This window comes from Barbus barbus, assembly GCF_936440315.1.
Source record: "Barbus barbus genome assembly, chromosome: 35".
NCBI classification, from domain to species: Eukaryota; Metazoa; Chordata; class Actinopteri; order Cypriniformes; family Cyprinidae; genus Barbus; species Barbus barbus.
Window position 1 is genome coordinate 17717710 of NC_136763.1, and position 13351 is coordinate 17731060.

Consider the following 13351-nt stretch of genomic DNA (forward strand, 5'->3'; position numbering starts at 1 on the left):
CTTTCTAACAGAGTCAGTTACTTGATTTTTTTATCTGTTGGTATTTGATAGAATCCATGATGTCTAAACAAGATGTCCAGGACCTCCAGCAGAAATATAGGCCCACAACATCACAAATACAGCAGTATATATCATTGTACATATGGGGTACTTTTTATCCCTGTGTTCACCAAACCCATCTTGAGTGTTTGCTGCTAAAAAGCTCATTTTATATATATATATATATATATATATATATATATATGTGTGTGTGTGTGTGTGTGTCATCCAGGGTCACACACTCTTTTTTTTTACTCTTTTGGAGCTCTGTAACTTTGAGATGTTACATTTCTAAATTCTTTTTTTCTAACCTAAGGTAGTTTATTGAGTATTTTTTTTTAATAATTTAAAAACTGAAATTAGGATTTAAATTTTATTTGGATTATTTTAATACATTAATTTATTATTTTACTGTAAACATTTTTAAATCATCCTGCAATCCCCTTGGAAGTTTGCTGAGGCCCCCTTGTGGGCCCTGGGCCCTTGGTTAATAATATACTGCTAATATATGGAGATATGACCACACATGAAGCATATTTCAATCTGACAAAACAATTTGTAAATAAGCACAAATATGTCTTTTTTTATTTTAAAAACTATTTTAAATAAATAAATGCTGGCAAGCAAGCATATGGTTTTGCACTGACAAAAGGGTGTGAAAACATTACAGCATCACACAACTCCCGTATATATTTTAATCTAATGTAAAACACTTTCTAGATGTTATACATGAAATTACGCACCAGTTTGACCTCAGTGTTTTCACACTATGAAATTCAACCTTTAACCAATGTATTATGGACTTAAAATCATTTAAATACCATATTAAAAAAATAAATAAATACAAAATAAGCATAGACGAGCATTTTTGCCAACTGTGCCGTTTCTTTCATCTCACCAACAGTTTTTAGCGTTCTGCCAAAGGAAGTAATATGAAGACGTCAAAACCGTCAATGCTCATGTTATCATACACCTCAAGAGCTCTCTTTGATCACTGAGAGCTGTCATGCTTGTGTTCTTAAGCAATTGTAGATGAAAAGAAATACCTGTACTTCACCAGGGAAAAAAAAAATTGAATTTGCTCTTTGCTTTAATTTCCTTACCTTGGGATCCAAAGCAATTCTGCTGGAGACTATAGCCAGTATGTAAATTCTAATTAAATTTAACAAACTGCAGACGAACAGAGGCTCTAATGAATGAATCAGAAGCACTTGGTTGGCATTCTCTACTCAAAGAGATACTATTGTGTGCATTCAATACTGTACTCTATAATTTACCACTCATACTAATTATTATGGGTAACAAGCATGTCCTTTTAGTTTAGTTATTTATGCTTGTGGTCTACTCACCACAGACATGGAAGACAATGATTTATTTACAAACTTATGAAACTTGGATGGAAGAGGCTCCATTTCCAGCTCCATTTAATAAACTACTAATTTGCCACTTATTAATAGTTAGTAATGGCATAATGTGCATAATAGGCATGCTAATAAGCAACTAGTTAATAGTGAGAATTGATTCCTATATCAAGTGTAACCTTACAACAATTTTACATACAAATGGAATTTTCTCCACTACTGCAATGTAATTTCATTGAGAAGTCACTTTACAGAGAAGTTGAATTTCATCTTATGAGCTAATTTAATTAAACATGTATCTGATTTTAGTTTTTACAATAAGTTACAAACCAAAAGAAAAGTGTCACTCTGAGACACAATGCCCACATTTTCCTGGTTTGGAGTGACATTTCATCAAGGTCCTGTAATCATAGACTAGATGAACACAGAAGAGGAAGTTAAAAAATATGGTCATATTTATTATTGGAATGGGAAATGCTCTTGATAGTCCAAACACACAAAAACAGCTGACAAGGGCCTTACAGTAATTAATTAATAGTTTAAACGGGATCAATCTTATTCAGAAAAATGTTGCAGAACAAACCAGAAATAGAGCAAAATCATGTTTGACCTCCAATAACAACACTGCTAGCTCAATTAAACACGTCTTCCACAGCTAAATCTTTTGTGTGTGTGTGTGTGTGTGTGTGTGAGAGAGAGGCACATAAACTTTGGTTAACCTTTTGGGTTTTTGTTTTAGAAAGGCATACAAGAAGTACTTCAATTTGCCAATCAGTTGAAGATGTGCAACATACCAGGATTGGAATACTCAACATCCTCCACTGAACATTTGTAATTATACCCTCACAAAACAACGTGATGATGTGTTAATCAGCAGAGAGTCGTCCAGACAACCTTGTTTAAATACACTGTGATTATCAAAGGTCATAAAACACTTGGAGACAGAGAAAATTAGAGAAACGGCTGATCAAACAGATTGAGAAAATGAAAACGGTTATCAGAGGTAAACTGTTTGATGTTTGAAAAGTACATCATAATGGGAAACGGCATTCGTGCTGTCAAACAAGGCTTGAAATTACACTATAGGTTCTATGAGTACCCTTCCAGTTAAAGTCGTTTGTGGCTTGATGAACTCATTCCTATCTTAATCGTACTTCAAATTTCCAGAGCGGTCAGTCATTTTCAAGGCTATCGTCTGTTAATAATTCAAATTTAATATCTTCTAACCGGAGAGAATTTTACGAATGTAAAAATGCCACTGGAAGAGTCTCTAATCAGTGTAGTTGAAATTGTAAGATCTGTTGATTGGTGGACTGATGCAGCACTGCATAAACTAACCATAAAAACGAAAGGCAGATCAGTTCAAACTTTTATTCAGAATGTACCAAATTTCTCTTTAAACTTCAATTATCAAGGCTACAAATCTCATTCAATTATCAAATTCATTAAGCTGCTCAACATTAATGTCTAGGTTGATCTCACGGTACTCTTAAAAGTATAGAGATAGTTATGAAGAGTTTATTTGCAAAAAGATAACTTTTTTATTTTCAAAAATGTTTTATTGTGTTAGTTATCTGTATTTTTGTCGTTATTTTTTTAGCCTAATCAAAATAACCCAACTGCAGTTTGATTGAGATTAATTGGAATGCACAATGAAAAAACATGATTTTTGAAAATGGTTAAAAATGGAGTTATCCGTTTTTGCAAATGAACTCTTCATATATATACACACACATACATACATATATAATTACAATTCTGAAATAGTGTATCTTTTAATTCTGAATTGAGTAACTTTTAGAGGGTTATATAAAACTTGAATGAAACTAGAAAAAAAATTTCAAGTCCCCATGTTACCCAAAGAAAGGCTTATATACAGTCATTTAAATAACCTTTTTACTTATTAAAAATGTTTTACTTTTTAAAAATTCCTCTTTAAAATATTTAAAGTCCATATATTCTTACTCATTAGACCATGAAAGTTTTGCGGTTCGGATCTCCTGATAGCGCCTTTAATTTTCAGCACGGAACAACTGAGCTTCAGGATCACACAATTGCTAATGAGAAAAAGACATACACCAGAGATCTGAACATGAAACACGGAAATTAAGAAATGAACAGCTTGATAAGGTGAGTTTATCAGTTTAAATGGGTCATGAACTGAGAAATTTAATTTCCCTTAATCTTTTGACATATAACAGCTCAATGTAAAAAAACATCCTGTAAGTTTCAAAACTCAAAACCATCTCATTATTTTAAAAACTCTGAAAACAACTCCTTTTGGAATGTGCCACTTTATGATGTAATACTCCAGCGAAAGCCCGCCTCTGCAGGAGAAGATCAATGCCTACTTCTACATCACTGCCTCTTTAGCCGAGCCACTGATATGCGCTGGTAGTAAAAGAAATACTTGAGAGATGCAAACACAGGATTGCTCCATCATCAGAACCTTATAGATGTCATTACAAGATTACCAGAAACTGTGTAGTGTAAATTGTGAAAAATAGTTTACTGTCTGGGATTTGTTCTGTCAATCCATGCCGCATCCAGTGTAAACAGATTCGCCAATTATAATGGGCTCTGTAAGTCACAGCAGCATCCATCTGTTATTTTAATAAGCGAAACTGTTAGCCAATCATAGCAGTGTGTGTTTACTTGCGAGTCCTGAGTGCACCTGCCTATTCATACATAGCAAAACATTTTCAAAACATAGCCTTCCGCCACTGACCGCCAGTTATTTTTATGAAATGGTAATATATGTAATAAGACACTGCTATTAAATGGCCAAATTTAGTATACACCTTATTGATGATGCATGCATTGTACAGGCAGGCAGATCAACCCTGAATATACACACAATGCATAAGGTTTCATTTGAAATATTTCTGTAAAGAAAACAACCATTTAGTGCATTGCGTTCATATTCTGGGCTCATCTGCTTGCTTATATAAAGTATGTACCATCAATAAGGCGTATACTGAATTTGAACTTTTAAAATCACTGTTTTAAGGCCCTTTAAGTGTTTTTCACATTAAACATATTAGTATGTCCCACTGTTTTTTTGTGATGGAAATATTGTAGCAGGTGCTTTTTAGGTGTATTTTGTTCACATATCTTTGATTTATTCTTTTGAGAGGTGAGCTAAATATTTTTTGATGTGAAATCACACTAACATAAGCAAACCTCAGAGAACATTATAAAACAAAAAGATGCAGTTCATGACCCCTACTGCTTTCAGCTAAATTTATTTGGTATGCTTGCACGGTTTATGTATTTTTTTAGCAAGTCAAGTGTTAAAAAGTAGACCGTGTGTGCAAATAAATGGCGCTGTATGCCATGCAAGCATTTGAACATAGATGTTTAGTTACAAAATGGATGTTGGCATGAATTTTAAAGATTTCTCCTTCAGGTCTCCTACTGTCATGGCAGAGCAACTGTTTAATGAGAATATTACTAAGCAAGTTAGTTTGTTTATAGCAATTTACCTGAATAATACAACACTTGGTTTAATAACAGAGACATTTGACAGTAACTGTCGTCCCCCTGGAGTACTGGAGGTTTGTTACCACGTTCACACTTTAGTGAATTAACCCATGACGTGTCGACATGTTGAGTGGCAAAAGTCTGGATATCATAAAAACCCTTTTGGCAAACCGGTGTCAAAGAAAGACCGATGTAAGTTGAGCTTGATAAAATCATTTATTGTGCTCCAGAAGATTAAATCCTATTTAACCAGAAAGAAAGACAAAATGACAAATAATCTACATCACAACAACCCTCTGTAGTTCTCAACAGCCATTTTGATCTTCTTTCAAGGTCAGCCAGTAGAAAATAAACACAATGAAATTTGGTTGCTGTTTGTAAGAAAATGGCCCTCAGTCTTGCATTACATTCAGTTACAAGGCTTGTCCTGGCATGTGTGTATGCGAGTGTATGTGCATGTGTGTGAAGAAACATACTGAGCTGTGGAGATCTTTGCAATTACAGATGAATCCCATCTCTCTCCTTGGAACATGTGCATGCACAAGATGAATCCTCTAAGCGCCCCACTGGTGTACGGTTCATTAAATTTTAATATCGTTCAAAGGAGCTTCCTTTGCAGGGGGACACATGGGCAGGCTGACTTTGCATATGCATACCTGCAGATGGGGACTGGCATACAGAGAAGTGACACTCTCTCTGGCCTGTTTTTACTGTGAAGAGTTGTCACAGGTGAAGGCAGAGCAAAGAGGAAAAGCCCACAGAGATTGTGTTCTAACAGTAACATGTTGTTGGGAACAATGTGTGTCACGAGTTGGCTGATCAGGAGAAGAGTAGCACGATTCTTTCAATCTTGTTCCCTTCCTTGGCTTCCCTTGTCCCTTATTAGTTCTTTGCCACTAGCTATTCACCAGGGCTCATGTATTCACTCCCAAAAGCCTGTGTTTGACCAAAGTGTTTTTTTTTTTTCATACCATCTATTAATTAATCACCTTGAGATGTAAAAGGCTGTACTGCTAGTAAAATGGCTTCTAATGTCTCTCACTCCATATCCTAAAGTAATTTTGAGCGAACGCAGCCAATCAAAACATATTTGATGTTTAATACAGCTATGTGGAGCAGGATTTTGGAAATGAATGTCAAAATGTCCTGGCTAGGACAAATTCAGTGCTACAGTAAAGAAAAAAGATAGCTTTTACTTGATCATGTCTGGTTAGGAAACAGCATTAGCATGGTTGTTGACCAAGAGAGTTTGCACCAAAGCAAAGATGAGGACCTCTGATCTGGGAGAACCAAATCACCAATCTATTGCTGTTTTTCTATAATCATACTTTACATGCTGGGAAAAAAAAAACATGTAGATATTTATGTAGAAGTTTAGCTTACACTGGTGTTTGCGCTCAATCAAATTTCCCAGGAGTAAAAAAAGGATTCACAAGAAATCTAAATTATCCCAACAGGAACTGACACCCTGAAGTGACTATCCACAAAAAAGGAACAACGGGTTAGCATCCCAGGACTTTTTAGCATGTGGTATGTAATGCAACAAGGCTCTGAGAAAATCAATCCCAATTAATCTTGTTTCTCGATTCTCTTTCTCTAGCTAGCTTCAATGGCCTCTTAAGATCAGAAGGCCTGTAACAAACGGTCTCATCAGGGGTCCTCCTGTCTTTAGCCTGGGATTCACTGGTGTTGATCATTAGTATGTACTGTAGGATGTTCTGTAACAAGGCTTTGAGAAAAGTAAAATAATCAAGGATGGATAAAACTAGCAATTACTGAGAGATTTGCAGGTGAAACTGGCTTTTAGCGCTGAGGCTACTGACTTTGAGCACTTATCTCTGGGTAAGAAATGACAAAAGTTTCCCTTTCACTTTCTCCATAGGTCTCTCTGTATTCTTTCTTTCTATAGCTAGCTTTAAGCGGTATGATCAAGGGCTTCGTAACATTAGAAGCCCCCCTAATACACTCTTTCATCAGGGGCCCTCCTGTCTCCATTCATTCATGATGATCGTTCAGGAGAATAACAGAGGGTTCTGGATGAGAGGATACCAACGCAAGTCTCCAAGTCGTACAGCGTTGGTCACTGGTTGTTCAAAGCTGCGTGGGGGACTGCCTCATAAAATACCGAAAACAAAGAAATGAGAATCAAACATTACAGATAAGAAATTTTCTAAGGTAGGGTCGTTTGACTATTAGCAAGAGGTGAAAATGAACTTAAAAATAATAATGCAATGTATTATAACTGAGACCAATGAGCAAATAAAAAAGTACATTAATGTCCCACACGTGGGAGCTCAAACAACAAGTGATTCACCACTATTAAAAAGTTTTACCAACACACATGTACAAAACTAGTCCTTATAACCAGGTTCAGTCAAGCTATTTGTGAACACAATCTAGTTAGCGTATCCACACCCCTTCCCATCACCGTCTTCAGAACCCATCATGTCCGCCCTCGTCAGCATATTCCAATTCCTCCCGTAAGCCAATCAGAGCAGTATTTCCTTAAATCCAAATGGGGAGGAAAATGATTTTTTTTTTGTTTTAAATAATGACTTAATCAGCAGAACAGCCACCAAGCAGATAAATTGTCATGCGCGTCGTGCTAAAAATATCCAGCCTCCCTTTGAGTCCACCAGTTTCAGTATAGACAGCACTTGTGTGATGAAGCTGTATCTGCCAGGAAGCCAATAAATTCCCCGTTACGCTCTTGAGGCAGATTCCTCAGTATCAACGCCCCCAGCCAGGGCTTAAAGAGCATGGGTGCTTTGTGTACATATCTATATATGTAAATACGTCCTATACAATAAAATTGTTCCCCCAAAAATATATTGACAAAAAGAATTCAAAGACATTCAGTGAATGCCTCTATTGTGCATATTCTTGAGGATTGCTCATTCTCGCCTTTTTCCCATAGTATTCCACGTTCTCCACCAGAAGGAGAATACGTGCCTAAAATGGGTAAGCAGCATCTCCCGTCTGCTCTGAAGAGAGTAGTCTACAATCCAGCGCCCCGGGAAAACGATATGTTTCCTTTTGTTTACAAAGGGCCTCCCACACGTCATCTCTTCTGTGCTTCCGTCGTTTCCTCTCTGGGTAACCGAATCAAACCATTCCTCAAAGAATTCCAGACTGATAGTTGTCCCCAGGAAATGGTCCTGGTTTTGTCACAATATAAGGGTAAAAAAATCATTTTTTTTTTTTTTGTCTTTTTGTTTTTCGCCTTTAATAAAAAACGATTGTTTGCTCTCGAGGAACAAAAAAAAGCATTGTTATTTCCTGTTCCTCTGAGCACCAGGAGTAAAGATATTTCTCACCCCAGTGCCATAACTTCCGTTCGTCATCACACCTGTACTCCACATCTGTGGGAGTGTATGTGTGTGTGTATGTCCGTGTTTGTGTGTGAGAACGTGTGTGTGTGGCTATACTCTAGTGGTGGAGTGTGAATGAGGGTGTGGATGGGGCAGGGTGTTATTCTGTCCACTGGAGTAACTGTTGAAGGGGTGTAAGGAGGTGAGACCTGGCATGCTGTTGGGTATCATAGTGATGGTGTTCGGGGTCATGAGAGGGATGTCGTCCGGCGAACGGCGCATGGCGAGCGTGTAATCGGGCGGGCAGGCAGTTCTCAGGACCACCTCGTGCGGGTGCATGGCCTCCCGGCACTCCCGCTCCAAGTCGCTGTGTTTCATTTGTAGAGACATGATCTCTTCCTCTTGCGTATGGGGCAGCTCGTTGGCTGTGGTCCTCTGTGGGCTACAACGCCGGTGGACCTCGTGCCTTCGCTTATCCTTCTTGTAGTAGAGTGCGGCGAACGCCAATATGTTGAGGAAGAGCAACGAGGCACCGACGGCGATGGTGACGCTCAGTTCGGTGGAATAGTCCCGCTGGTTCTCTAGGAAGGGTTGGTTCTGGTTCTGGTTCTGGTTCTGGTTGTGGCTTTCCTGTGTTTCAGTGGGAAACGGTGTAGGGTAGGGCCTCTTGGTGTTGACTGGGATCTTCTTTGGTGTACGGGGAGTGACCTCGGGTGGAGGCAGCTTAGTGGTGGTGGAAATGATCTGAGTGACCTCATTGAGGCTGTGGAGATGAGGCACCAGCTCCAGCCACAAGTTGACCTTATTGGCGCGGTAATGTTCCTTGACACGGGGCTTCAAGCCGATGTGCAAGTATAGCTGGTCCTTTTGGTTGTAACGTGTCCAGGCCACCTCCTCAAAACGGTTAGGCTTGGTGTGGATGAACTTGGTGTCCTGTGGAACTGGCTGGTTGGGGTCACTGAAAGGAAATAGGAAGATTTCATTACTTTTTACACAAAAGACGATTTCTAGGATTACACATGGGCACTCCAAAACTGAGCACTCAATAAGACAAATATCACACAACCCATTACAGACAAGTCTTAGGGGAGTGCTCAGAGAGCCCTAATATTCTCTCAGCGCTCATTAGGGTCTCCTGACAACGGCACCTGCTTTTAAAATGAACAAAAATTAGTCTGAGAGAAGAAATTACACATTTGCACACAAATTGATTTGTTGCCCTCCCATGAGATGATTACACATCTAGGCAGCAATGTCATATAAACACTAAACTCACTCTAAGTGATCATCAGCATTACTTTATTCACTGCATTACACCTAAATTGAAGCAAACCAAATTGCTGTTGCATAAAAAGCAGTTGCGTAAATTTAATGTAGCATAACCTTGGGAATCTTAACAAGTATTTGCGAGTGAGAATGCATTAACAAACAATTAAGCATTGATTCAACCTTAGGAACCCCGTAGCAGTGTTTCCTGGCAACAACTGGGTATTGTACGGTAATCAATAGCAAATTCAATTCTCGAATTATGAGATGGTTGCAGCGTTGGTGGTCTTACAACAAAACAAAGTCATATTCAAAATCACTTTTGAATCCTAATTAATGGCCATATTGTTTGTCTCAAGACAAACTGATTAGAAATGATGCCCTGTTGCCTAGAGACTTACCCGGTCTTGGCAAAGTTGGTCCAGTAGGTCATTACCACTGCACTAAGCATCACATCATTTTTGGAGAAGTTGCAGGGGAAAAGCTCAGTTGGACCAATCATGGGCAGCCCGAACACATATGGGATCTCATCGCCATGTGCCGCATCAGCCCAGGGTGGCACCTGTTCCGTCTGGCAGTGATGGTAGAAAGCGTAGAAATAAGTAGGCGAGCCAAAACTGGAGTGGAGGTCTGCTGTTGCCACTGCTGGTGCCACCCACTGATGATCCGTAAAGAGTGCCAGCAGGGTCTTTCTTCTGGTCTCCGGGTTGTGACGGTCAGCCCAGTCAGTGTACATAAACTTAATGGTCTCCCGCAGGATGTCTTTTCCCTCGGGGTAACCGTATAAATCATCCACAAAACTTGACACAGCATAGTCAAAATCGTTGGCTTGAACTCCGTTCTCATTGTCTACAATGAGTTCCACAAACTTTAGGCCCTCGCCTTGGTTGACGCCCAGCATGATATCGTAGTTGAGGAACTCCCCTTGCTCCATGAGGATCTGAGGGTCGTCGGGGATGACATCACCATCAATGACGGGTCCAAAGGCAATGTGGTAGCGAGCAGGCTGGATGTCCTGCTCCACTAGTTCTTTGTAATGTTTTTTCTGTAGGCACTCCACCATGTCCACTGTATCTTTGAGGTTGCACCCCACCTTTTTGGCCAGCATGCGGGCATACTTGGCCGGTTGAAAGCTGACAGCCCAGCTGGACAAGGCTGTGCCACTTTGGGCTATGGCCCTTTGGAAAAGACCTGCATAGGAAAAACAAGACAGAATCATAAAGAGAACACTCAACATGCTGCAGCACGGCCCAAACGTCTGAGACCAGTAGCAACTGCTTGGTAGCGACCGATTACGAGTTATATTAGGAGCATAACTGTGAAATTTGTGAAAAAGTTAATAGAATTTTACATGGCCAAAAATGCAAAATTTAATATAATATTAAACTGAAATAAAATGTCTTAAAAACACCACGCTTTGCTTCAGAAAAGTGTTCAAAATCCCAAACTTTTGTTTAAAATTCAGTTTTAAATAGGAAAAATGGCAGATTTTTAATGTGCGCTCAGACTTTTGGACCCCACCGTAGGCTATTTACACAAAGTGCTCCCTCTGTATGCAAGCTGGAGCAAATTAACACACATTGGTTTAGCTGTTTTTATGCAAATCTTAAATGGTTTGGGAAAAGAGGGCATGCAAGTCAACATACAAATGCTGATGAACTTGAATTTTACAAAGAGCTGATCAACATTTCAGGTTTTCATGTAATTTTAGGGGGGAAAATATGACTTTTAATCTATTTCTTGAATTTCATTAATTATATATACTCAAAAGTGAGTGAGAAGGACAGAAAGTGTGTGTGAGTGTGTGTGTGTGTGTGTGTGTGTGTGAGAGAGAGAGAGAGAGAGAGAGCGAGAAAGACAGACAGAAAGAGAAAAAGAGAGGAAAATTTAGTTACTCTGTTACCATGACAACCCCTGGGATCTCAGTCTTAGCAGTGCAGTTATGAGTAAAACATGTTCTTACTGAAGGAGACAAAAAACTATAAAAACACACATGGAAATGAAATGGAAAAAAGGGGATGTTTCAGTTCACAATTCAATGAAACGGTGACAATTTTGTATGAACAGACAAATATATTTGAAAATGAAGAATATACCACTAAAATTAAAAAGAAAAAGGAAAAGATATGAAATATATGAAAATTATTCCAGATTAAGCAGTGCATGGTCTCTTCCAAAGGTGTCTTTGGGTTCATTTGAACGATAGTGACAACCTTAAAGCAAGTCTGTGCCAGGAGACCTCTTCACAAAGTAATCTTCCAAGCCGAGAGACTCAAAATGGAATTAATGTATTTACCCTTTTTGTGCCAGTGAAAGGTGAATGGTGTATTTGGACAGTGTGTTCATGGTGTGCCTGGTGATGTGCATGGACTCAACTAAATAAAGATGGGAACATGAAACGACCTAGGAAGATTTAATTTCCATAAACAAGTGATATCAGGTCAAACTGAGTGAGTTAGCAGCTTAAAGCATGGTGAAAAATTAGGTTGGCAAATGCTGGACCGATGAAGCCACTTTCTTGGCAACATTGTTGGTTTTAGGATTTTGGTATTACACACATAAGCTCTGAGAAACTAAGCACTAAGCATGAACTAATTTATAGGGTATAAGGCAGTGCTTTTCAACTACGGGTCTGCAGACTCCTAGTGGTTGTTAAGGGTGTAATCATTAGGTCTGAGCAATATAATTATTTATATAGTTGTCATTTTCCTTTTGTAAGTATTTTTCTAGATGTTATCCATGTTTTATGTCTAAATGACATGCAAGCAAAGAACCAAATAAAGGATTTCAAGAGAAAAAAAAAGGTATTCACTTCCTTCCTGTAACATGAGTCTGTCAATTTCCTACCCCTACTTCGGGGAAGCATGACGAAGGCAAACCCTCCCAAAGAAAGATAATTTTCATGTTACTAATAAATATTTTTTTGTTGACATATATACATCTACATAATCATGAAGGCCTCCAGAATCATCCAAACAAAACAAATCTTACAAGAAATCTATAGTTTTTTGTATACTTAGTCAAAAGTCCAAGCGGCAAATATAGTTGCCGGTGGGCAAATGACTTGTAAGTGCATATAACATAGATCATGGGGAAATGGGGTATACTGTTGCTAGCATCATGCTAGTCACATTAACAGCTTGTTTAAAACATGTTAACATCATGCTAGCAATGTGCTAATCATGTTAATTTTGTTTTAACAATTTTACTGGTGTTAACATGTTGTTAGCATTATGCTAGCATGATTAGGGTTACTGTTAGTGCCTATATAGTTAGCATTATAGGTAGGGTAGTGTGGGGGGAAATGCCCCCCCCCCACCCTTAAGGACTGTGTAATTTTTTTCTGTGAAACTAAAGTTAATTGTGTTCAGAAAAGTTATCATAGTTTTAGTGACAATGACATATTATGGCCCGGTTTCACAGACAGGGCTTAGACTAAGCCAGGATTAGGCTATAGTTCAATTAGGACATTTAAGTCATTTTTATAAACATTCTTAGAAAAAAAACATTACTGGGGTGCATCTTGAGACAAAACAAAGGCACTGATATATTTTATGATCAGTCAATGCAAGTTTATTTCAGTTGAAACAGCTCAGGACTAGGCTTAAGCCTTGTCTGTGAAACCGGGGGTATAAGTATTAAAAATTTTGAGTTTTCATGTTATTAGAATTTTAACAAAAATTTCATTTGTACCAAGGGGGCATTTTACAAAACAGGCAGTTTGATCTTAAAATTAAAAAGAATCCCTGATAGCACACGTACATCTCCGAGACGTCTATTTGATGTCTGCATTTACAACTGCAAGACGTATTATTTAGGGTGTTTGCTCATCTGCAATATGTCTATAGGACGTTTCCTTTTAGATGTCAAATAGACGTCTATTAAATGTCT

The 13351-nt window shown here is 38.4% G+C and overlaps 1 protein-coding gene across 1 annotated transcript in view; it reads right to left on the reverse strand.

The window, feature by feature from the left end:
* Window positions 1-5088: 5088 nt before the first annotated feature.
* LOC306855032 (neuroligin-1-like) overlaps window positions 5089-13351 on the reverse strand; it is a gene marked incomplete at its 5' end in the record, with an annotated part of 138153 nt that continues 129890 nt past the window's right edge. Inside the window, 2 exons of the mRNA XM_079393418.1 lie at window positions 5089-9152; window positions 9862-10651. Coding sequence (XP_079249544.1) covers window positions 8306-9152; window positions 9862-10651 — 1637 coding nt within the window. The 3' untranslated portion in view covers window positions 5089-8305. The remainder of the gene's footprint in view (window positions 9153-9861; window positions 10652-13351) is intronic.